Raw genomic sequence first — 25,063 nt, 5'->3', positions numbered from 1 at the left:
GCATGCAGGAGTCCCGGGTTCGGTTCCCGGCCAGGGCACACAGGAGAAGCGCCCATCTGCTTCTCCACCCCTCCCCCTCTTCTTCCTCTCTGTCTCTCTCTTCCCCTCCGGCAGCCAAGGCTCCATTGGAGCAAAGTTGGTCTGGGTGCTGAGGTTGGCTCTGTTACCTCTGCCTCAGGCGCTAGAATGGCTCTGGTTGCAACAGAGCGACACCCCAAGATGGGCGGAGTGTCGCCCCCTGGTGGGCGTGCTGGGTGGATCCCCGTCGGGCGCATGTGGTAGTCTGTCTGACTGCCTCCCCATTTCTGGCTTCAGAAAAATACAAAAAAAAGAAAAAAGAAAAAAAAAAGATTAGGAACAAAACAAGAATGCTTGCTTTCACTTTATTTATTCAACATAGTACTGGAAGTCCTAGCCAGAGCCAATATGCAAGAAAAAGCATCTGGATTTGAAAGGAAGAAGTAAAATTACCTCTATTTGCAAACAAAATGCTCTTACAACTGTTAGAACTAACAAATACAGCAAAATTGCAAAATACAAAATCAACAAGCAAAAATCAGTTTTATTTCTATACATTAACAGTACACAGTCCTGACCTGTGGTGGCACAGTGGATAAAGCATCAACCTGGAACACTGAGGTCGCTGGTTCATAACCCCTAGCTTGCCTGATCAAGGAACATATGGGAGTTGATGCTTCCTGCTCCTCCCCTCCTTTTTTCCCTCTCTATCTTCCCTCTCTAAAATGAATAAATAAAAAAACAATAAACAATACAAAAAGGAAATTAACTAAACCATTCCATTACATTAGCATATAAAAGAATAAAATACATAGAAATAAGCTAACCAGTGGTTTTCAACTTTTTTACACTTGAGGACCGGTGAAAATAGAATCATTTCAGAGACCACTAAGGCAGAAATCACCCTGAGCACAAGCAAATTCAACTAAGTTTATAGCAGGAATTAGCCTCAAAAGGAGGATAATAGACACCCAGACAACTTGATGGAGGAAGAAGGATTTATTAGTAGCTGGAGGAGCACATGGATTAGTAGCACCCACAACACGAGCTCCCCAAAGTTAGATTTCTTCCATCTTATATACCTTTACAGCTTTAGCTTTCATGTGACAAGTGCCTGATTTCTCTAACTTGTTTACAGACTTACATGACTTTTGTGTCTCTGGGAGGGGAGGAGGTAAGAGAGGAGGTCTGGACTGTCTGTCCTTGACTATTCACATATCCCATTCTTCTTGCTGGTGCTGCAACCTTATTTCAGGGAACTGATAACAAGGACCACAGCTGTGGTTTGTTACTTTTCAAACTTTCTCAGTCAGCCCTTCCTCCCTCAGTCCAAAACGCTGAGGTCACTGGCGTAAGATCACAGACATTGCAGGCCTCCCTCTCCTGCATTTTTCTGGTTTTGTCTCTCTCAAGGTAATTGGGTATACAATATTTAAAAATATTTTTAATTATTGATTTTAGTGAGAAAAGGAGAGAGAGAGAGAGTCAGGAACATGGATCTGTTCCTGTATGTGCCCTGACTGGGGATCAAACCAGCAACTTCTGCACTTCGGGGGGATGTTCTAACCAACCAAGCTACCTAGCCAGGGCAGGTCTACAATCTTCATATAACATCAGGGTGTTTACTCTTTCTCTGATTGGCACAAAATCTCTGGGGGACTGGTCTGCAGATTGACAGTTGAAAAACAGAGCTAAAACAGGAGGCAAAAGTCTTGTACGCCAAAACCTTCAAAATGTTGCTGAGGCCCTGGACGGTTGGCTCAGTAGTAGAGCGTCGGCCTGGCGTGTAGGAGTCCTAGGTTTGATTCCCAGCCAGGGCACACAGGAGAAGAGCCCATCTGCTTCTCCACTCCTCCCCCTCTCCTTCCTCTCTGTCTCTCTCTTCCCCTCCTGCAGCCAAGGCTCCATTGGAGCAAAGTTGGCCCGGGCGCTGAGGATGGCTCCATAGCCTTTGCCTCAGGCGCTAGAATGGCCCTGGTTGCAACAGAGCAACGCCCCAGATGGGCAGAGCATTGCCCCCTGGTGGGCATACCAGGTGGATCCCAGTAGGGCACATGCGGGAGTCTGTCTGACTGCCTCCCCGTTTCCAACTTCAGAAAAATACACACAAAAAAAATGTTGCTGAAAGAAATGAAAGAAAACACAAATGGAAAGAAAAATAAAATAAAATCTTGTATTCTTGGATTGGAAGACTTAATATTGTAAAGATGACAATATTACCCAAAGCAATCTACAAACTGAGTGCAATCTCTATCAAAATCCCAATGCTTTTTTTTCTTTCTTTTTTTTCCTTTTTTTCTTTTTTACAGACACAGAGAGTGAGTCAGAGAGAGGGATAGACAGACAGGAACAGAGAGAGATGAGAAGCATCATACATTAGTTTTTCATTGCGCATTGCAACATCTTTGTTGTTCATTGATTGCTTTCTCAAATGTGCCTTGACCGCAGGCCTTCAGCAGACCAAGTAACCCCTTGCTGGAGCCAGCGATCTTGGGTTCAAGTTGGTGAGCTATTTGCTCAAACCAGATGAATCCGTGCTCAAGTTGGCAACCTCGGGGTCTCGAACCCGGGTCCTCTGCAACCCAGTCTGATGCTCTATCCACTGCACCACCGCCTGCTCAGGCTTTTTTTTCTTTCTTTAATGAAACAGACTGTAGCAGCTCAGAATCCAGAGCACCCGAAGCCTAGTCATTACTACTTCACTGGGATACAGCTAACGGCCATAGATTCCTCTCCATGAAGCTGCCCCCAAATGATTCTTTTCCCAGTGGTGTTTTTTAAATAAATAGAAGGATTTATTCTAAAATTCATGTGAAATATCGAGGGACCCTGAATAGCCAAAACAATCTTAAAAAAGAACAAAGTTGGAGGTCTCACATTTTGTGATTTCAAAATTTACTACACAGCTATATGTAGTATTCAACATAGTATGATACCAACATAAAAGCAGGCATATAGAACAATGGAATAAAGTGGAGAGTACAGAAGTAATATATCAAATGTATGGTCAAATGACTTTATTTATTTTATTATTTATTTATTTTTTAGTGAGAGAGAGAGACAGATAGGCACAGAGACAGGAAGGGAGAGGGATGAGAAGCATCTGTGTTTCGTTGCAGCACCTTAGTTGTTCATTGATTGCATTCTCATATGTGCCTTGATGGGGGGGGGTGTTACAGCAGAGAGAGTGACCCCTCGCTCAAGCCAGAGATCTTGTACTCAAGACAGCAACCTTGGGCTTCGAGCCAGCGACCTTTGGGCTCAAAGCAGCAACCATGGGGTCATGTCTATGACCCCACGCTCAAGCCGGGTGAGCTTGTGCTCAAGCTGGATGAGCCTGCACTCAAGTTGGCAACCTCGGGGTTTTCAACCTGGGTCCTCTGCATCTCAGTCCAATGCTCTATCCACTGTGCCACCACCTGTTCAGGCTATATATATATTACATTTTTAAAAACTTATTGATTCAGAGAGAGAGAGAAAAAGAAGAAAGGAAACATTGTTTTGTTGTTCCACTTATTATTGTGTTCATTGGTTGCTTCATTATATGTTCATTATATGTGCCCAGATTGAACCTGTAACCTTGACATTTCAAGATAATGCTTCACCCACCTGAGACCTGAGCTGCTCAACCAGGGCATGAGATAAATAAATAAATAAATAAATAAAAATAAATACATACATATATACATATATATATATATATATATATATTTATTTTTTTTTAATGAGAGGAGAGGAGATAGTGAGACAGATTTCCAAAGTGCCCTGACCGGGATCCACTTGGCACCGCTCCACCCCCGTCTGGTGCTGATGCTCAATTAACTAAGCTACTTTTAGCACCTGAGGTTGATGCCATCAGACCAACTGAGCTATCCTCAGTGCCTGGATGGAACCAATGAAGCCACTGGCTGAGGGAGAGGAAGAGAGAGAGAAGAGGGAGAAGGAGAGGAAGAGAGCTGATAATTGCTTTTCTTGTGTGCCCTGACAGTGAATTGAACCAGGATGTCCATATGCTCTATCCAATGATTCTCTATCCACTGAGTCAACCAGCCGGGGCCTGTTTTTTAAACCTTTAAATGTTTGATCCATTAGGAGTGTGTTCTGATTTAAGGAATTACATGAGAATACCTGTCTGCTGATTCTGTTTTCACACGATTCTGGTTTCCTCACTTCCTTGTGAGTGTCACTTAGGCACCAGCCCAGGTATGGCTGCATTGTCCTGACTCAAGGCTGACATTTGCAAGTGGAAGTCATATGAGTCATCCAAAACTGCTTTTCAAAAATGGTCCAAAAAAGGTCTCAACTGTGATACAACTGAAATAGAAGTCAAGACTCCAGACTACCATTTTAATATCCCCCCCCAATTTTGCCTATTTATTTACATATTAGAGAAAAGCCTCATTAATGTTTAGGAACGTTGATTTTTGTCTGCCCAGGCGGTGGCGCAGTGGATAGAGCGTCAGACTGGGATGCCGAGGACCCAGGTTCGAAACCCCGAGGTCACCAGCTTGAGCACAGGTTTATCTGATTTGAACAAAGCACACCAGCTTGAGCCCAAGGTCTCTGGCTGGAGCAAGGGGTCTCTCAGTCTGCTGTAGCTCCCTGGTCAAGGCACATACAATATAGCAATCAATGAACAACTAAAATGCTGCAATGAAGAATTGATGCTTCTCATCTTTCTCCCTTCCTGTCTGTCCCTATCTGTCCCTCTCTATGACTCTCTCTCTGTCTCTGTCAAAAAAAAAAAAAAAAAAAAAGGAAATAAAAGTAATGTTGAATTCAAAACACATGGATACAGTATACCCAAGAATTGAAAGAAAATTTATATTCTAAATAATTTTCGTGGCATTATTATTATTATTATTTTGTATTTTTCTGAAGTTGGAAACGGGGAGGCAGTCAGGCAGACTCCCGCACGCACCTGACCAGGATCCACCCGGCATGCCCACCAGGGGGCGATGCTCTGCCCATCTGGGGCATCGCTCTGCTGCAACCAGAGCCATTCTAGCGCCTGAGGCAGAGGCCACAGAGCCATCCTCAGCACCCGGGCCAACTTTGCTCCAATGGAGCCTTGGCTGCAGGAGGGGAAGAGAGAGACAGAGAAGAAGGAGAGGGGGAGGGGTGGAGAAGCAGATGGGCGCTTCTCCTGTGTGCCTTGGCCGGGAATCGAACCCGGGACTTCTGCACACCAGGCCGACGCTCTACCACTGAGCCAACTGGCCAGGGCCTCATGGCAGCATTATTAACAATAGTAAAAAACAACTGAAGTGTCCATTGATGGATGAATGGATAAACAAAATGTGGTTTGTACATAAAATGGAATATTTTTCATCCTTAAAAAGTAAGGACATTCTTTTTTTTTTTTTTTTTTTTTCTTTCATTTTTCTGAAGCTGGAAACAGGGAGAGACAGTCAGACAGACTCCCGCATGCGCCCGACCGGGATCCACCCGGCACGCCCACCAGGGGCGACACTCTGCCCACCAGGGGGCGATGCTCTGCCCATCCTGGGCGTCGCCATGTTGCGACCAGAGCCACTCTAGTGCCTGAGGCAGAGGCCACAGAGCCATCCCCAGCGCCTGGGCCATCTTTGCTCCAATGGAGCCTTGGCTGCGGGAGGGGAAGAGAGAGACAGAGAGGAAAGCGCGGCGGAGGGGTGGAGAAGCAAATGGGCGCTTCTCCTGTGTGCCCTGGCCGGGAATCGAACCCGGTCCTCCGCACGCTAGGCCGATGCTCTACCGCTGAGCCAACCGGCCAGGGCCAGGACATTCTAATACATGCTGCAACATGAATGAAGCTTGAGGACAGTATGCTAAGTGAAACCAGTCAGAAAAGGACAAATGTTGTATGATTCCATTTACGTGAGGTAGTTAGTCAAAATCATAAGGGAGAGAGAATGGAATTGTGATTATTAAGGATTGGGGGAGAAGGGGTTAGGGAATTGTATTTAATGAGTATTGAGTTTCAGTTTTACAAAATGAAAAGAGTTTATGTGAATGAACTTAACACTACTGAACTGTATATGAAAAATAGTTTAAGTCAGGGATCCCCAAACTTTTTACACAGGGGGCCAGTTCACTGTCCCTCAGACCGTTGGAGAGCCAGACTATAAAAAAAACCTATGAACAGGCCTGACCTGTGGTGGCGCAGTGGATAAAGCGTCAACCTGGAAATGCTGAGGTTGCCGGTTCGAAACCCTGGGTTTGCCTGGTCAAGGCACATATGGGAGTTGATGCTTCCAGCTCCTCCCCCCTGTCTCTCTCTCTCTCTCTCTCTCTCTCTCTGTCTCTCTCCCTCCCTCTTTCCTCTCTAAAATGAATAAATAAAATAAAAATTAAAAAAAAATATTTAAAAACAACAACAAAAAAAACCCTCTTAACAAATCCCTATGCACACTGCATATATCTTATTTTAAAGTAAAAAAAACAAAACGGGGACAAATACAATATTTAAAATAAAGAACAAGTAAATTTAAACCAACAAACTGACCAGTATTTCAATGGGAACTATGCTCCTCTCTCTGACCACCAATGAAAGAGGTGTCCCTTCCGGAAGTGTGGTGGGCAGATAAATGGCCTCAGGGAGGCCGCATGCAGCCCGCGGGCCGTAGTTTGGGGACCCCTGGTTTAAGTGGTAAATTTTATATTTTCCTACAATTGAAAAAACAGCAGGTGTATAACCTGAACGAGTAACAGGTTACTTCACACACACCAACCATTCCAAAGCCTGAGCTGCTTGGCCAGGGTGTGCTATATATATATTTTTTTTATTTATTTTTATTTTTTACAGAGACAGAGAGTGAGTCAGAGAAAGGGATAGACAGGGACAGACAGACAGGAACGGAGAGAGATGAGAAGAATCAATCAGTTTTTCACTGCATGTTGCAACACCTTAGTTGTTCATTGATTGCTTTCTCATATGTGTCTTAACCGTGGGCCTTCAGCAGACCGAGTAACCCCCTGTTGGAGCCAGCGACCTTGGGTTTAAGCTAGTGGGCTTTTTGCTCAAACCAGATGAGCCTGCGCTCAAGCTGGCAACCTTGGGGCCTCGAACCTGGGTCCTCTGCATCCCAGTCCGACGCTCTATCCACTACGCCACTGTCTGGTCAGGCATGTGTGCTATATTTTTTATTTTTATTTATTTATTAGAGAGAGGGGGGGGGGAAGGCAGAGAGATGAGAAGCATCAGCTCATAGTTGTGGTTCCTTAGTTGTTCATTGTTTGCTTGTTTCTCACCGGGGAGTTTGCACAGCCACAGCTGCCCACCTCAACAGCCTGTGACAGGCTCTCGTGGGGAAAGGGGGGGGGGGTCTAGAAGTTTACGCCCCACCCACAGCACCCCTTCCCGCTCCAAAGTCGGAGGAAAGGTTCTTCTCTGCTTAAGTCTCACCTTCCAAGTTTGCTTTAACTTGGCTTCTTAACGGCCGGGTGGACGAGCGAGTCTCTTCTATCTCCTCTCTGGTGCCGCTTTATCCCATTTTAAATGTACAATTTAACGTCTTGTTACCAAATTTAAGAGTTAAGCAACCCTTACCACAATCCAGATTTAGAGCATTTCCATCACCCCACTTAGCCTTTCTAAACCCCAGGATCCTCAACTACAAATGGAGACATTAGGTAAGCACATAATAAGCCACCAACAAATTTTGCCTCTTATTTTTTACTTGCTGATGATGGTCTCTTTTAGATTTCCATATTATCCCACCCGCACGCAGCCCAGTCCTAGCCCAGGTAATGTCCGCAAGTGCAGAGCGTAGATTCCGGAGCCAAGGTGGGGTCGCGCTGGAGAAGCGAAAAGGCTAGGCTCCGGGTTTTGAGTTCGGCCCCGCCCCACACCCGACCACCTGCGATCGCGGAATCGGGCCTCTGCAGGAGCCCTGGCTGCATCGGGCGGCGCGGCTCCGGCTGGATTGGTGATGCCTGGAAGTTGCGGGCGCCTGCGCAGTGGGGAGGGCCGCACTCACACCGCGAGGTTGCGGGAGATATAACTCGGAGTGGGCCAAAATAAGGTTGCGGCTGTTCTGCCCGGCCGGTCGCACCATGGCGGAGGAGGAGCTGGAGGCTCTGCGGAAGCAGAGGCTGGCGGAGCTGCAGGCGAAGCACGGGGTGAGCGCGCCAGCCGTCCTCCTGGCCCATCCTTCTGCGGGGCGTGTGGAGGGCGCGGCCCAGGCAGAGGCTCTAGGCGCCGCGGCCCGTGCTCGGTCCACTGGCAGGGAAGCTCGCGGCTGTCCCCGGGGCTGTCCAGGGCCAATCTCCACGTCGCACGGGGTTTTCGGGCTACAAGCCGACCACGTGCTGTCCCGGGAGGGTCCGGCTTGGGCCCTCTCTTGACCGGGTTCGGCTCGTCCCATTGGTCTCGCCCGGGCCGGCGTCAGTCCGAAGCAGAATGCTTAGCCCCTCGGGTCTCCCTACCGTTAGCTTTGTGATCTAGCCTGTTTTGACTACTGGTTCCAGCGGAATTGTTTCCTAGAGTTCTGACCCAAGTAATCGACCGACATGGATTGAGGGGTTGCTTTGTGCCAGGTGCTAAGGGTACAGTGGGGAGCATCCCGTCCCCTGTGATCGAGTGACAGTCTGGGGAGGAGCCAGACACTAAACTCGAATCCCATAGATAAAATGCTCAAGTAGTGACTATAGGCAGAGGACCGTGTAAGGGATGGAACGCGATCGTCTCCAAGGAAGCGCCATTTGAATCATCAGCGTCCACAACACCCAGCACATTTTCCCCTCAGAAATTCTTACCTTGTAAAATACGTTTTCATTGTACAAGGACTCCTCTCCCTTGTACATATAAAATGGTTGTTTGTATTCTAAAACATTCTATTAGATTGTGACTTTAGGAGCTTATCAAAACATTTCATTTTTTACACAATTAAATTTTTGTTTATTGAGTTTAGAGAGAGGAAAAGGGAGAGAGAAACATTGATTTATTGTTCCGCTTATTTATGCATTTGTTGATTGATTTTTAAAAAATTTTCTATTGATGCCCGACCAGGCGGTGGCACAGGGGATAAAGCGTAGGACTGGATGACCCATGGTTTCTGGCTTGAGCCCAAGGTCGCTGGCTTGAGCAAGGGTCACTTGCTCTGCTGGAGTCCCCCAGTCAAGGCCCATGAGAAAGCATTCAATGAACAACTAAGGTGCCACAACTATTAGTTGATATTTCTCATCTCCCTTCCAGCCTGTGTGTTTGTCTCTCGCTTAAAAAGGAAAAAAAACCCCATTGATTTGAGAGAAAGGAAGGGAGAGAGAGGCATCAACTTGGTGTTCCACTTGGTTATTCCATTTAGTTGTGCACTCATTGGCACGCAGGGACGATGCTCTATCCACTGAGCAACCTGGCCAGGGCCTATTGGTTGATTCTTGTAGGTGCACTGACCTGGGATCAGTCCACAACCTTGGTGTCTGGGGATGGGTGCTCTAACCAACTGAACTAACCCAGCAGGGCTCAAAACATTTTGGTACGTGGGATCTATCCCATTGACAACTGGGAGGCCCAGCTTTTAATTATTTGGCAATAATTTAATCTCTACCACTGCAGGAGCCTATTAAGTATCAGAAACAGAATAGTTTCTATTTTTTCTCTCTGCAATTACTCGACTAAAAGGTAAAATTATTTTTTCAGGATCCTGGTGATGCAGCACAACAGGAAGCAAAGCACAGGTATGGGCTGGGGCTCTGAAGGATGGTTTCACCAAATGATTTTTTTACTTTAGTTATTTTAATAGTAAGTTTTTGCTAGAATAATGATTTTTCCTAAATCATCAGGGTATGTTGTTAATTTGTTAAATAAACATGTAGAATCTCACAGCATTTACTACCTGGTTAATACAATTAGTTGATGTTTCTCTGCTAATCTGCGATAGCCTTAAAATGAACTTTAGGACTACCTCAGAGAGATGTTTGTGTTCAGTACCTCACATTTAGTAAATGCTAGATAAATGTGAACTGTTATACTATAGTTATTGTTATTTTATCCCAGCACATGGGAGAACACCTCACCCATAGCATGTTTATTGAATCATGCTACCTTTTTTTTTCCTAACTGTGATAAAAGAGCACATAACATAAAATTTACTATAATAACCATTTGTAAATGTACAGTTCAGTCATGTTAACTATATGGGGGTCCTTGTGTTATGACAGTCTCAACATACGACGTTTGGAGTTTATGATGCTCACTCCCATAAAAACTTAAAATAATTGAAATGTGGGTGTTTTGGCTTATGCCATTAGCATCAGTACTTATAGACCATGTGGGGGAACTAGTTTGGTTGCACGGGGCGGAAGAACACACAGTAATGTGATGTATGAGTGAGGGAATCGGCACTTCCCAGTACATTTACCTATGCCATTTTTGGCTTAGTTGTGTTTTTATGTTCTAGATTATGATTTTACAACTGTGTTAGGATAGGTAAGTGACTTAGGCTAGGGTGTGTTTGAAATTACACCAAAATTTGGGTTATGTCTCTGTTGTAGGAACGGAACTGTGTTGTAACCCGAGGACCCTCTGCATTCTCATATTGTGCAACACATGTCTAGGACTTTTTTGTCTTATAAAATTGAAACTATACATATTGAACAGCTCTCCATTTTTCTCTCCCTTCATCATGCTACCTTTTTTTTTTTTGGAGAGAGAAAAAAAGCATCAGATTCCTTGTTCCACTTAGTTGTGAACACATTGATTGCTTCTCGTACATGCCGACTGGGGCTCACACTGGCGACCTTGGGGTCAAGCTGGTGCTCTCAGGATTGTGCCGGTGACCCTGGGATTGAATTGGTGACGTTAGCGCTCTGGGACTACGTTCTATCCACTGTGCCACTGGCCAAGGCTGTCATGCTACCTTTTAACTCATTTGGCAAATAATTCTTAAGAACCTGCTCTGGGTCAGGCTTAATGCTGGGTCAGTAGAAATAAGCAAGGCAGAGAAGGTTCCTGCCAGTACACGGCTTAGTTTAGTGGGAGAAGACAGTTGGTACGCACTTGGGATAGTGCTAAGCAGAGAATGAAACAACATGAATTTCATTGATTCTAAGATGTACCTTTTTCACATTTTAACATATCTGAAATTAGGGTGGGTTTTATAATCGATCATTGTTGTCCTGGATTCTTCCAAAGAGGATTTACTTTTTGCCATCATTTGGGAGTATTTCTTTTTTTTTTAAGCAAGAGAGAGAGAGACAGACACAAAGCCAGCCAGACAGACAGAGAGACAGGAAGGAAAAGAGATGAGAAGCTTCAACTTGTAGTTGTGGCACTTTAGTTGTTCATTGATTGTTTCTCATACGAACCTTAACTGGGGGGGGGGCTCCAGCCGAGCCAGAGACCCTTTGCTCAAGCCAGCGACCTTAGGCTCAAGCTAGCAATGTTGGGTTTCAAGCCAGCGACCTTTGGGCTCAGGCCTGTGACCATGGGAGCATGTCGATGATCCCGTGTTCAAGCTTGTAAACCTGCTTTCAAGCTGGGTGAGCCTGTGCTCAAGCCAGTGACCTTGGGGTTTCAAACCTGGGACTCCAGGGTCCCAGGTCAATGCTCTATCCACTGCGCCACCACTGGTCAGCCATCATTACAAATTTCTAGCACCTATCACATACTAGGTACTTAATAAATGTTGCTAATGGTGGTTGAACAGAAACTCCACTGTGAATTATACAAATGTATAATTTCAACATGGTAGGTTTACACCCATACAATATTAAGCAGGGTTTTGAGAATACTCTTCTACTAGGATAGCTGCTGCCATCCACACAGCATCTACTATTACACAACCTATTTACGCAGCAATCTTCCATCTTGGGAAATGTATTGAGTGAGTAACATTTTTTGTGTGTTCAATAGGAATGCTGACAGTTTAGTTCTAATTTTGCTTGACTTGTTTTTGTTGTAGAGAAGCAGAAATGAGAAACAGTATCTTAGCCCAAGTTCTGGATCAGTCAGCCCGAGCCCGGTGTAAGCATCTTCAATTTCCTTTTAAGTTATTTTCATAAAATTGGCTTGGATTAGTTGAATGGGGAGATGTGAAATTATTGCTATCTCTAGATTAAATAACTATTTACTTAATGTAAAAACACTTAAAGTACAGATATTTTTAAAAACTGTGAAGTTTATAAACCTAAAGAAATGGACTTAAATTATTAAATATACCAGCTTGGTTTTCGCCTACCAAGGAGATGATCATCCAAGTGCTTAATAGGTAAAATTTATAGGCAACAACTCTCAAATCAATTACAAAGTGTTACTGGTAGTTGATGTAGGTGATAGAGCTTGAGTGGTTTATTGTATTCTCCATTTTAATTACTAATTTTTCATCATGAAAACCGTGTAGATAAAAAATTAACCCTTTGAGTAGTACGAACGTTCATGTACGTCCTCGTGTCTCCTGACCATCCAGAGTGTGATCAACTTATTTTAAAAATATGTAAGGCAACATTAAAAAAAGGCAAATGTATGTTCTTGTTTCCATAAATTGGTTATCAAACAAACATGATTTTAAGTTAATAAAGCTGTAACTGGAACTAATTTCATTTTTTTTTTGGAAAAAAACCCCACCTCACTCCCAGGGGTCAGCAAGCATGAAAAAAACTCACTACTCAAAGGGTTTTAAATGAGCCAACTGGAATGAACTAATATCTTTTTTTAGTAACTGATTTTTATTTTTTTTTATTTATTCTAGTGAGAGAGAGAAACATTGATTTGTTGTTCCACTTAATTGTGCATTCGTTGGTTGATTCTTGAATGTGTCCTGATCGGGGATTGAACCTGTAACCTTGGTGTATCAGGATGATGCCTTACCAACTGAGCACCCGGCCAGGGCATGAACCAGTATTTCCTGTATTGAAACTTGAAGCCCAGCATAGAAGAGGCAGCCTTAGATGGATACTCTGATTGAATACGTAGTAATACAGAACTTATTTCCAGGAAGCCTGGAGAATATTATTTTTAAAAAAGATGGGGCTTAGACTCTGAGGACCCATATTTAATCTTGGCTTTGCCAGTACTTCTGTATGGCCTTGACTGAGATTGACATGGCTGAACTTTAGTTTCCTCATTTTTAGAAAAAATTTATTGATTGATTTTAGGGAGAGGGGAAGGTAGAGAGAGACAAAGACATCTATTTCTATGTGTGCTCTGGGGATTGAACCCACAACATCCACATATGGGGATGATGCTCCAGCCAACCAGCCATCCCAGGCCATCTGGTCAGGAAACTTTCCTCAGAGACAGAGAGTCAGAGAGGGATAGACAGGGACAGACAGACAGGAACGGAGAGAGATGAGAAGCATCAATCATTAGTTTTTCGTTGTGACACCTTAGTTGTTCATTGATTGCTTTCTATATGTGCCTTGACTGTGGGCCTTCAGCGGACCGAGTAACCCCTTGCTCAAGCCAGCAACCCTGGGTCCAAGCTGGTGAGCTTTGCTCAAACCAGATGAGCCCGCACTCAAGATGGCGACCTCGGGGTCTCAAACCTGGGTTCTTTGCATCCCAGTCCAACGCTCTATCCACTGCACCACCGCCTGGTCAGGCGAGTTTCCTCATTTTTAAGAGAGTAAAATTACCTTCTGCAATCCTTACTTTGCTAATTTCAAGACATAAATAAGTCCGTGAAGTGCTTTAACAAGTGAACTTGACTTGAAGGAACTCCTGAGCTAAAGCCAGCCTGGTGAAGTGCTTTAGAAATGTTGGTGCTTAGTTTTACGTTATAAGTGCATTTAGTTTTGACATTGTTGTGTATATATTTTTTTCTTTTTAGTAAGTAATTTAGCACTTGTAAAGCCGGAGAAAACTAAAGCAGTAGAGAATTACCTTATACAGATGGCAAGATATGGACAACTAAGTGGGAAGGTAAGCTTGGCCTGCCTTGAGGCAGTTTTACCTATTGTTACCCAGTTTATTAAAACATGTTTTCAGAAAGTCAGTTTCTTCTGGTTACAGAAAATTTGTTTCAAGGAAGCAAATTTTGTTCATAAAAGATAACTAATTGCCTTTTCTAAAATCTGTTTCTTTTCTTTCCTGACATTGTTGCGGAACCTTGTTGGTGTCTTATGTGAACTAATGACTGTTAGGGTCAGCTAGCGTAAATTGCTTTTATATTGGAAACATTCTCAATGATACAAATTAAACAGTACCTGATACAAATTAAACAGTACCTGTGTAGGTAGATGTTGATTGTTTTTGCAAATGAGGTGCTAAAATTCCTGGTTTTTATGTGTGTTGCTGTAATGCCACCTTAGGTATATTCTTTTTTTTTTTTAAGTGAGAGGAGACAGAGACAGACTCCTTTATGCCCCCCGACCAAGATGCAATGGCAACCCCCATCAGGGGCCGATGCTCGAATCAACTGAGCTATCCTCAGTGCCCAGGGCCAACACTTTAACCAATTTAGCCACAGGGAAAGAGGGAAAGAAGGGTGAGAGAGAGGGAGAGAGAGCAGATTGTTGCTTCTTATAATGTGCCCTGACTGGGGATCAAACTGGGGACTGAACCGGGACGTCAGCATGCCAGGCCGATGCTCTATCTACTGAGCAAACTGGCTAGGACTGTTGGGTATATTCTTTATCAGACTGTCCTTCAAGATGCCGATGTGCCCTACCTGCACTGGGAAGCCCTCTGCTGCCACCACCGCGTGCAGGGGTCGGTCCTGCCCGGAGCCCTTACACGAAGAATTGTGTGTAGAAGAGACAGTGACTGGTTCATCTTGAGTGACTTATCTCCTACATTTAAGCTTCTTAGGGTCCCAAAGGCAGAGGTGGTGTGTGTCTATCACTGACACAACAGAGGGGTATAGGGGTTGTCTTTGCTGGAGGTAGTAAAGGTTTAAGTACCTGTTAACTTTGGGTTTTTCTGAGGATGCTAATTGATAGGTACTTCCCTCCCTCCTCCAGTAACTTGCAGAGCAAAATCTATTTGGAACTTAAACTAATACAGGTGTAGCTCAGAAATATTGCAAGTTTGCTTCCAGACTACTGCCATAAAGCAGTAGAATCATGTTTTTTGTTGGACGGCCTTGCTTTCATTTTGTAAAATATGAAACACCTGTGAGGCAAAATAAAACGAGGTATGCCTGTAGTTGTAACTGGTGGTTCCAACCTCCTGGCCCCCTCTCCTTTCATCTTGACCTCTACCTCCACACCCCAGAAAGACTAACATGATTCAGTCTGCTGAGATCAATTCTTTGTTTAATCTTTGTTTAAAAATGTACTGTTTTTCTTTCTGGTTATCCTAGGTAACAGAACAAGGTTTAATAGAAATCCTTGAAAAAGTAAGCCAACAAACAGAAAAGAAAACCACAGTTAAAGTAAGTTTCCCTGAATGCACATGGCAATTTATTTATTTATTTAGTAAGTGAGAGGAGGGGAGGTAGAGGGACAGACTCCCACAGGCACCATGACTAGGATCCATCCAGCAACTTCTGTCTGGGGCCAATGCTCAAATCAATTGAGCTATTTTTAGCACCTAAGGTTGACGTGCTCAGACCAACCAAGTTATTCTCAGTGCCTGGGGCTGACACTCAAACCAATTGAGCCACCAGCTGCAGGAAGGGAAGAGAGAGAGGGAGGGGGGAGAGAGGGGGAGAGAAGCAGATAGTCACTTCTGCTGTGTGCCCTGACCGGTAATCAAACCTGGGACATCCATACGCTGGGCTGACACTCTGCCACTGAGCCAACTGGCCAGGGATGAGACTAATATTTTAAATGTTGTGTTGAATATACATCTATTGTATCAAAACATGTTCCACCCTGTAGATATTTTCATTTTGTAACACATGGAAGTTGGGGAACAAGACTGTTTCTACTGAGGGGCCTAATTTTTAAGGCTCTTGTGTCATCGTTTCCCCCCTCCCCTTAGACCTAAAATACTAGGTTGTTTTAAAGACAAACAAAAATGTCTTGCTGTAGTAGGTAGATATATTTCTTCTCAGAAAAATCTATATTATGCTTTATTAAACATGTAATAATACTTGTTTAATCCCTCCAGTTTAACAGAAGAAAAGTAATGGACTCTGATGAAGAAGATGACTATTGACTTTAAGATGCTTCGACACTGGAACTGAAGGGAACAATTCCAGGACAGATAGTACTTGGCAGAGGTTAAGATCTGATTGAATGTTTACTTTGTTTATTGTTTATATACCTTTAGAAAAGTAAACTTGTTATGTAAAATCAATTTGGGCAAAGTTATTTTAGTACTGTAGTTAAATGAAACAGAAGATCTGCATTTTGCATTTTTCCTTTCCTATTAAAAACCATTAAACATGTAGCAGCATGAATATATATATCCTTTGGCTTTTTTCTTTTTCTTTTTTTTGGGGGGAGGGAGAGTGTGAGAAGCATAAACTCATAGTTGCTTTCACTTTAGTTGCGTGTTGATTGCTTCTCATATGTGCCTTGATGGGCAAGCCAGCATCCTCTTGTTCAAGCCAGCAACCTTGGGCTTTTCATGCCAGTGACCTTTGGGCTCTAGCTGGTGAGCTTTAGGATTGTGTGGATGATTCCCTGCCTTAAGCCAGCAACCCCGGGTTGACGAGCTTGAGCTCAGAGATGGTAACCTTGGGGTTTTGTACTGATGACTTCAGTGTTCTGGGTCGACGCTCTGGCGCTGCGCCACAGCTGGTCAGGGCTCTTTCTTTTTTTTTTTTAAGATTTTATTTATTCATTTTAGAGAGGAGACAGAGAGAGAGAGAGACAGATAGAGAAGGGAGGGAGGAGCAGAAAGCATCAACTCCCATATGTGCCTTGACCAGGGAAGTCCGGGATTTCGAACCAGCGACCTCAGTGTTCCAGGTCGACTCTTTTACCCACTGCGCCACCACAGGTCAGGCAGGGCTCTTCCTTTTTTTTAAAAAAAAAATCTAGTTATTGATTTTAGAGAGAAAGTTAGAGAGGAGGGAGGGGGAGATAATGAGAGAAACATTGATTTGTTGTTCTACCTAGCCATGCATTCATTGGTTGAATCTTGTATGTGCCCTGACTGGTGACTGAACCCACAACCTTAGCATATCCAGATGACACTCGAAACAACTGAGAACCTGGCCTTTGTAGTTTGTGGCATTAGAATTAGGTAGGAAAATGACTGTAGCAGAAATAAAAGCTGCTTGACTAGTTTTCAGTAAGAGGAAAATAGCATCCAGTAACATTGTGGGAGTTAAGACCCATGGATTAAGTTGAATCAACTTTAATATCTAATATTTCTAAGATAGGTTCTGAAAGCAGGTGAGCTAATTTTCTTCCTGCAAATAGTATTTACATTAATGTAAGAACATTTTCTATGTTTGGTTTCATTTATAAACTCTTCAAAGGCACTGAGGTATATTAAATTATATAACAACTATTACCCCTATCCAAAAAACCTCTGTTATTAAGAGTGATACTTCCATTGAAAAGAATTCCCAAAATTACTAGAACATACTGGCCATAATATTTCAACAAAAATAAACATGGTTGTGAGTAAGAGAAATGACTTCTTTTCTTTTAGATTTTTTTTTGGCGACAGAAACAGTCAGATAGGGACAGACAGACAGGAAGGGAGATGAGAAGTATTAATTCTTAGTTGCGGCTCCTTAGTCTCCTTAGTTGTTCATTGATTGCTTTCTCATACGTGCCCCGACCAGGAGGCTACAGCAGACTGAGTGACCCCTTGCTCAAGCCAGCAACCTTGGGTCCAAGCTGGTGAGCTTTGCTCAAACCAGATGAGCCCGTGCTCAAGCTGGAGACCTCGGGGTCTCGAACCTGGGTTCTCCGCATCCCAGTCCGACGCTCTATCCACTGCGCCACTGCCTGGTCAGGCGAGAAATGACTTCTAATGATTAAAATTTAGTTGAGACAGTTTAACAACAGTTAAACATTTTGGTAGAAATGTTCTGGGCTCTTTACTGGTAAGGTTGGAGGTAACTTACAACAATGTCTTTTCTTACACTGTGCTTCATTCCCACGAGGTTATGAAACCTTTGCTCATAAATTTAAGTCATAAATTAAAAAAAATATCTTACTGATTTAGAGAGACGAAAGAGAGAGAGAAAGGCAGAGAGAGGAGCAGGAAGCATCAGCTCATAGTTGCTTCTCATGTGTGCCTTAACCAGACAAGCTCAGGGTTTTGAACTGGCAACCTCAGCATTCCATGTTGATGCTTTACTCACTGTGCTAGCACAGGTCAGGCTAAGTCATAAATTTAACTAACATGAGCTGTTCAGTGTAATCTTTTAGTATCTTAGTCCTGTGAGACCCAGCCTGAGAGGAAGTTAAATTTAGTGAGATGAATTAGTAGCAGAGAAAAGTGATAGGAAATGTGGTTCAGAATTCCATGTATGTTTAATTTTTTAAAATTATTTTTTTTTAATTTTGTTTTAGAGAGCAAGGGAGAGAAACATCAATCTATTGTTCCACTTAGTTGTGCATTCATTGGTTGCTTCTTGCATGTGCCCTGAACCAGGGATAGAACCCATAAATTTGGTGTATTCGCGCGATGCTCTAACCAGCTGAGCTACTTAGCCAGGACAGTGTTCTTCTGACTCGAAAAGAAAACATTTTTGGCCTGACCAGGTGGTGGTGTAATGGATGGAGTGTTGGCCTGGAATGCTGAGGACCCAGGTTTGAAACCCTGAGGTCACTGGCTTGAGCATGAGCTAACTAGCTTGAGTGTGGGATCACAGACATGACCTCATGGTTGCTGGCTTGAGCACAAAGGTCACTGGCTTAAAACCCAAGGTTGCTGGCTTGAACAAGAGGTTACTGGCTTGGTGGGAGCCCCCCGCCCCCAGGTCAAGGCACATATGAGAAAGCAATCAATGAACAACTAAGTTGCAACTATGAGTTGATGCTTCTCATCTCCTTTTCTGTCTGTCTTCCTCTGTCTGTCTGTGTCTCTCTCCTAAACAAAACAAAAAAACAACATAAAAACATTTTGGCCTTACCTGTGGTGGAACAGAGTGCTGACCCAGAATGATAAGGTCGCCAGTTCGAAACCCTGGGCTCACTGCACGTACAAGAAGCAATCAATGAACAACTGAAGTGAAGCAATTACAAGTTGATGCTCCTGACTCTCTCCTCTCTAAAAATCAGTAAATTAAAAAAAACCCAACATTGTGGGCTTGAGGCAGTGTGTAATGTATTGACAGCTCTGGTCAGAGTGGATGGATAATAATCTGCTCTGAATGATCCAGTTTGCGTTTCAGTCACTGTCTCACCTCTAACTGGAAAATAAAATGTATACCCATCCAACGGGAGATTTTTCCACACACAATGCACATGTTTATAGCAGAGGCTTAGACACACATTATCTCCACAGAAAAAGATAAACTAAAAAAAAGTACACCATGACACTCTCAAGAATCATAAAGTTTACTGTTTCTTTCCCTTCATTTGGCACATACCCAAGGCACATTAGAAAATTAGAAATCATAAATTACTTTGTAGAAAAATAATCAGCCCTCCCTTCTGTACATACACAAGTATTTCTAAGAACATGCACAAAACCATTTCTCTATTACAAAGTTATTTGAAGATGCACTCAGGACAAACCCATGTTTGTGGATGTAGACCAATTAGTAAACATAAAAAAGTATTAATTTATAGAAATTCATAAAAAGGAATAAATGGTAATAAATTCTAACTCAAAGTAACTTTGACCTGGTTTGTGCTGTAAGTTTTGAATCTGAAAAGATGAAGAAAAGATGTGCCAGATCTACTTTCTGTTACCGCCATCCGTCAGGTGCGACATCTAAGGGAAGGTTCTTAATGGAAAGGGATGTTTCTAAAGACACTGCTAATAAGTGCACATGTGCAGTGATGAATATCTGTACTTACTTTGTTGTGATAAACATTATACCCACCTTTTCCCACATACATAGTGTAGAACAGGTCGTATATGTCCTTTTCACTGAAATGAACATCAAAATAGCATGTAGGCATCTTTGGGTTCAAGTGTTGCTTTGCAAAAGAACATTTTCCAATTCCTGTTTTCTTCACTCAAATATGACATTTCTGCCTAGCCTCCACAGTACCGTAAACATAACTGCTGCTCTTCAGCTCACCCCAGGAGGAGGAATTCTTTTAGCTTGTGGTTTGTTCATTTATACACGTCATGGAGGTTTAGCACCGTTCAGTAGGAGGAGGTCAGAATCTGGTGATGGAACCTCTTGCGGTAACCAAGGAACCCTTACACTTAAGAAACACACGGCCAACTGTAGGGATCTGGACACTGCTGGAGTTTTGTCTGTTTCTTTTCAAGTGTATTCATTAGCTCTGAAGAGGAAAGAGAGGGTGATCATTTTCTTTGTTGCACTCTTCCAGCCACAGAAACCTTTCAGGAGCTTTCTGCTTTCTCTCAAGCCAGACAGTACATTTAGTTCTAAGCTGTATTCATGCTCGGCATCTTCTTAAGGATGCACTTCTCGGCAGCAAATTTAATGCCTTATTGTTGAGACCGGGAAACACTAGCCTCTCGGGGAGCAGTCAGGTTGCCAGCAGTCTCTGGGCCCTTCAGTACAGCTGCATCGTCCACAGAGTGTCTACGGAGCACTTGCCTGTTTCCAGGAGCAGTCTGTTTCAGTCCAGGCCTCTCGGGCTGATCACCATCTCTTTTGTCAGCAGAGCTGCTCTGGTCTGACAGGTTCTTCGGTTTCTGTGTCCCTTTTTGCCTCCCTGGCTAAAGAGAAGGTACAATTCAAACCATTCTCATGCGCACTGTACTTTAAGCCACCACCATAATGATAACAGCTACCCGTGAGTGCTTGTGTGTGCCATCCAATGTGCTCAGTACTTCTCAGACATAATTTCCACTCTAACATCCCTGTGGTATTGGTCTGAGATGTACATGCTCCATGTGTCAGGCACAGCATAGATGCTTTACTTGTTTTTACATTTAATCTTTGTAAGTCTAACAAGCATGTACCATTGTCATCCCCATTCTACAGCTGAGGAAACAGGATCAGCCGAGTTAAGCAATCTGCCTTACATCCCGTAGCCGGCGCTGGAGAGCCAGCACTTGCCTGAACCCACGCACACTTCAGTGCTTGCTGGTTTCCCACCCAGCGCAGGTCTATTAGCAAAGCCAGGAAAGGGTAACTATGAAATCAATGAGCCATGTTAACAAAAATCACTTTAATTCTCTAAAACAAAGACTGAGAACATTTGTATATTTGTTCCAACAAGCCTATCCTACACATACTATCAATTCACATTTTCATCAATAGTCATGTAATATATTGGCAGCAGCAGTGGAAAAGTCACACGTCTGAGAAGCGTCACTAACCGCCACAATGTAAAGCAGGCTTCTTTTTATAACTGAATGATTAGTGCTGTAGGAAGATGGCCATACAGAATTGTCTATATGAGCAACTTTATATCATATTTAGAGAAGTTTGTTACCCTTTTATATACAAACTTGTTTTCTTCCTTACATTAGTGATTAACAAATTAACGAATTTGCTTAGGTGGTGAAATCCTGTATCTTCACCAAGTATGCACACCAGGAACTGCAGTGCCTTCCATGCGTGTAACTGTTTTCCACTTTTTCCTGACTTTCCTTTCTCAGCTTAGAGAAATATCTTGTTCAGTATTAGAGTAAATGAAGTCTATACTCTTGACCATCCTCCTAAAGAGTACATTTTAATTGCTCTTAACCCTTACAGTGAAAGGAATAATGAAATGAGAAATGTGTTTACCATGGATTAGTATTGAAAAGGCTAAGCTTAAAAAAATATGATTATAATCCAGTGTTTAATACCTTACCTCATGCAAAGAATCTTCAGTAAAATTAGGAACACTTTTATCTCTTGTCATAATCTCCCTTGAAGTCCTTCCCCTGAAACCCAAAACAAACTAATTTAATGTTTGGGATAGTGGCAGAAAACACTGTGGTTGGCCACAAAGTGGCAGTATTTGATGAGAGCTTATTTGTCAATAACCCACTCAAGCTGTACATCAGGGGTCCCCAAACTACGGCCCGTGGGCCGCATGCGGCCCCCTGAGGCCATTTATCCGGCCCCGCCACACCTCCGGAGGGGGCACCTCTTTCATTGGTGGTCAGTAAGAGGAGCACACTGACCATCTCATTAGCCAAAAGCAGGCCCATAGTTTCCATTGAAATACTGGTCAGTTTGTTGATTTAAATTTACTTGTTCCTTATTTTTAAATATTGTATTTGTTCCTGTTTTGTTTTTTTACTTTAAAATAAGATATGTGCAGAGTGCATAGGGATTTGTTCATAGTTTTTTTTATAGTCCGGCCCTCCAACAGTCTGAGGGACAGTGAACTGGCCCCCTGAGTAAAAAGTTTGGGGACCCCTGCTGTACATGCTGCGCTTCTGTTCTTAGTGAAGGGGTGGTCAAAAGCACAGAAATCAACTCAAATTTTATACTCACTTAAACTGACCAACTGAGTGGACAAAGTAAAACTGTCTTGTAAAAGGCTCATCTTGTAGATTATACATTTTTGAGTTCCCTGTAGATAGAAGGATAAAAATCTCAAAACTTCCAAAATAGTTTAAGAATTGTTTTTAAATTACAGCAGACACCTTTCAATTTTCTTTAACAAAATTTTGAAATTTAAGCACTTTATTTGCTTAATGAAACACATTACTGTGAACCCCGTGAAACAAAGGTAAATCCTTAATATAGTGACACTCCCCAGCCACAGCCAATTATAGTGAGAGAGCCTCAGTTTTATCCAGATGTGTGCATAGGATATTCACATTATTGCACTGCAAACTCATGCTGTAATTAAAAAACAAACAAGGACCCCAATCTAAACTATAACAATGTAAAAAAGAAAATACTTCAGTCCTGTTAGGCAAATGCTGTTCTAATTACCATCAACCAAAATTATTTAAAGGTAGCATTTACTCTGATGTTCAGGAAATGCTTAGAAAAAGAATTGGTTTTGGAAAATGAGGCATGTACCAGAGGTTGTTCCTCCTCTCCGGTTGCTGAGTGGAGACCTGACCTTCAGTGCAAGGCTGAGACACATTATCATAACCAGTCAGAAAACTAGTATCAAAATACCTGATAAATTAGGATGAACATGCATTTCTTTGGTACCTAATCCCACCCCTAGTCATGAGTATAATTACCTTTTACATTTTCAACAAAATGAAAGCCAGCAACTATTCATGAACTTCCAAATAAACCCAAGTTGAGAATTACAGAAAGAATATAAGTTCTTACATTTTTTCCTGATCTTAACAGTAACGTACTCCTTGTCGTCTATTTCGCCAACATCATCTAATGTAGCCACACAGCTTGGTACTACCTGAAGTAATTCCATTATTTTTGAATTCTACAATTTGAAACCAAGGGAAAAGTTAACAGTAATATTTTTATTTTATCTCAGCAGATAATTGCCTATTTTTTAAATTTAAATGTATACTGCTTACAAAAATTAGGGGATACTAATTTTTGTGCAGATACTCTAGTACTTTCAGCCTTTTGTAGCGTGCATTTTCACCGGTGAAATAAAAGTTGGTTTTGCATCTCATTTGCATAGCCAAACAACTTTCTTTGACTTGTTTGCTTTTCTGATGTTCTTGTTTAATAAAAAAATAAAATTCTATTTTTATCGCTCATATTCATTTTGAAATATCCCCTAATTTTTGTGAGCACTATATTAGTGTAGGTGGACGGAAGAGCTAAGCAGCAACTACAGAGAAAACTTGGAGGCCATGAAGCCTAGTGGTTAAGAGCAGCCCTGCATTTGGAGCATTGCTCCGCCCTCTGCTCAGTTTGCAGGGCTGGGTATTTCACTGCTCCATGCAATTAGGTTGACAATAACAGTATCTATAATTTTAAGAGTTCTCGTGAAATTATAGAGGGCCCAGCACATAGTAAGTACTCAACAAAAGATATCAGTATCATCGTTTGAGAAAGTGCTAAATTAAAAGTTTAAAATAGCTTGACCTGTAGTGGTGCAGTGGATAAAGCATCAACCTGGAATGCTGAGGTTGCTGGTTCAAAACCCTAGACTTGCCTGGTCAAGACACATATGGGAGTTAATGCTCCCTGCTCCTCCCCCTTCTCTCTCCCTTCTCTTTCTCTCTTTCTCTCTCTCTTTCCTTTCTAAAAATGAATAAATTAAAAATAAAGTTTAAAATATTTCAATACTTTTTAAGAAATGTCTGAAACTTAATATATCATAATAAGCCTATGAGCAGATTGGTTTTATGGTGACTTTCACATGTCAATAGTGTCATTTAACAGCCTACTAGCCATCTACCCTGAGCAGAAATGTAGGTATAGATTCAACATGAAGACAGGAACAGTAAAGGCTACCTTCTCCCCAGGAATAAAACTGTTTCCTCGCCATTTCTCCACGGCACTGGGAGAGGGGTATATTGGTCATCACAATTCTCCATGCAGAACTCAAGGAGTTTTAAAGCCACCAACTGAACAAACTTTCTCCATGGTGCTGCTAAGACCATGGGTATTCCCCATGCAGTGCTGACTGCTCATCCAGGGGGCCAGACTGGAGCCCCAGACCTGCAGTTGGTGTGAGAGTACCTCTACTCAGGCCTTCAAAACTCCTCCTGAGGACTAGCTCCTGGTTCTGGAGCAGCCCACTCCTGACCAGGTGACCAAGAACCAGGTATTCAACCACACTGGCAGACTTCTTACAGACTCAGGCATAGTAATTCAAAAGTTTGGCTGCTGCTCTTTCAGACAGGATTTATTTATTTGTTTGTTTATTTTTTTGTGACAGAGACAGAGAGAGGGACAGACAGATAGGAAGGGAGAGAGTTGAGAAGCATCAATTCTTCACTGCAGCACCTTAGTTGTTCATTGATTGCTTTTTCATATGTGCCTTGACTGGGGAGCTCCAGTTGAGCCAGCAACCCCTTGCTCAAGCCAGTGACCTTTGGGCTCAAGCCAGCAACCTTGGGCTTCAAGCCAGTGACCTTTGGGCTCAGGCCAGTGACCTTTGGGCTCAAGCCAGCGACCTTGGGCTCAAGCCAGTGATCTTTGGGCTCAAGCCAGGAACCATGGGGTCATTTCTATGATCCCATGCTCAAGCCAGTGACCCCATGCTCAAGCTGGTGACCTCAGGGTTTTGAACCTGG

At 42.9% G+C, this 25,063-nt stretch overlaps 2 protein-coding genes across 3 annotated transcripts in view; one reads left to right on the top strand and one right to left on the bottom strand.

The window, feature by feature from the left end:
- The first annotated feature begins 7,933 nt into the window (after positions 1-7,933).
- On the top strand, positions 7,934-16,286 carry PDCD5 (programmed cell death 5). The gene is made up of 6 exons (XM_066349683.1): positions 7,934-8,121; positions 9,641-9,678; positions 11,904-11,965; positions 13,770-13,861; positions 15,243-15,314; positions 15,995-16,286. Exons 1-6 carry the CDS (start codon positions 8,056-8,058, stop codon positions 16,040-16,042), a joined length of 378 nt encoding a protein of 125 aa, XP_066205780.1. The 5' UTR covers positions 7,934-8,055; the 3' UTR covers positions 16,043-16,286.
- Positions 16,287-19,335: 3,049 nt separating this feature from the next.
- The window catches only part of ANKRD27 (ankyrin repeat domain 27), a 72,436-nt gene continuing 66,708 nt past the window's right edge, over positions 19,336-25,063 (bottom strand). The window contains exons 26-30 of one of the 2 annotated variants that reach the window (XM_066349663.1): positions 23,178-23,289; positions 22,377-22,455; positions 21,745-21,817; positions 20,538-20,659; positions 19,336-20,256 (exon numbers count right to left, since the gene is read on the bottom strand). In XM_066349663.1, coding sequence (XP_066205760.1) covers positions 20,238-20,256; positions 20,538-20,659; positions 21,745-21,817; positions 22,377-22,455; positions 23,178-23,289 — 405 coding nt within the window. In that variant the 3' untranslated portion in view covers positions 19,336-20,237. Of the gene's footprint in view, positions 20,660-21,744; positions 21,818-22,376; positions 22,456-23,177; positions 23,290-25,063 lie in introns of both variants that reach the window. The other variant, XM_066349662.1, reaches the window with a different exon arrangement.

Source organism: Saccopteryx leptura, chromosome 9 (assembly GCF_036850995.1).
Source record: "Saccopteryx leptura isolate mSacLep1 chromosome 9, mSacLep1_pri_phased_curated, whole genome shotgun sequence".
Classification (NCBI taxonomy): domain Eukaryota; kingdom Metazoa; phylum Chordata; class Mammalia; order Chiroptera; family Emballonuridae; genus Saccopteryx; species Saccopteryx leptura.
The sequence above is the reverse complement of the archived record's forward strand: the minus strand, read 5'-3'. Positions and strand labels throughout refer to the sequence as shown.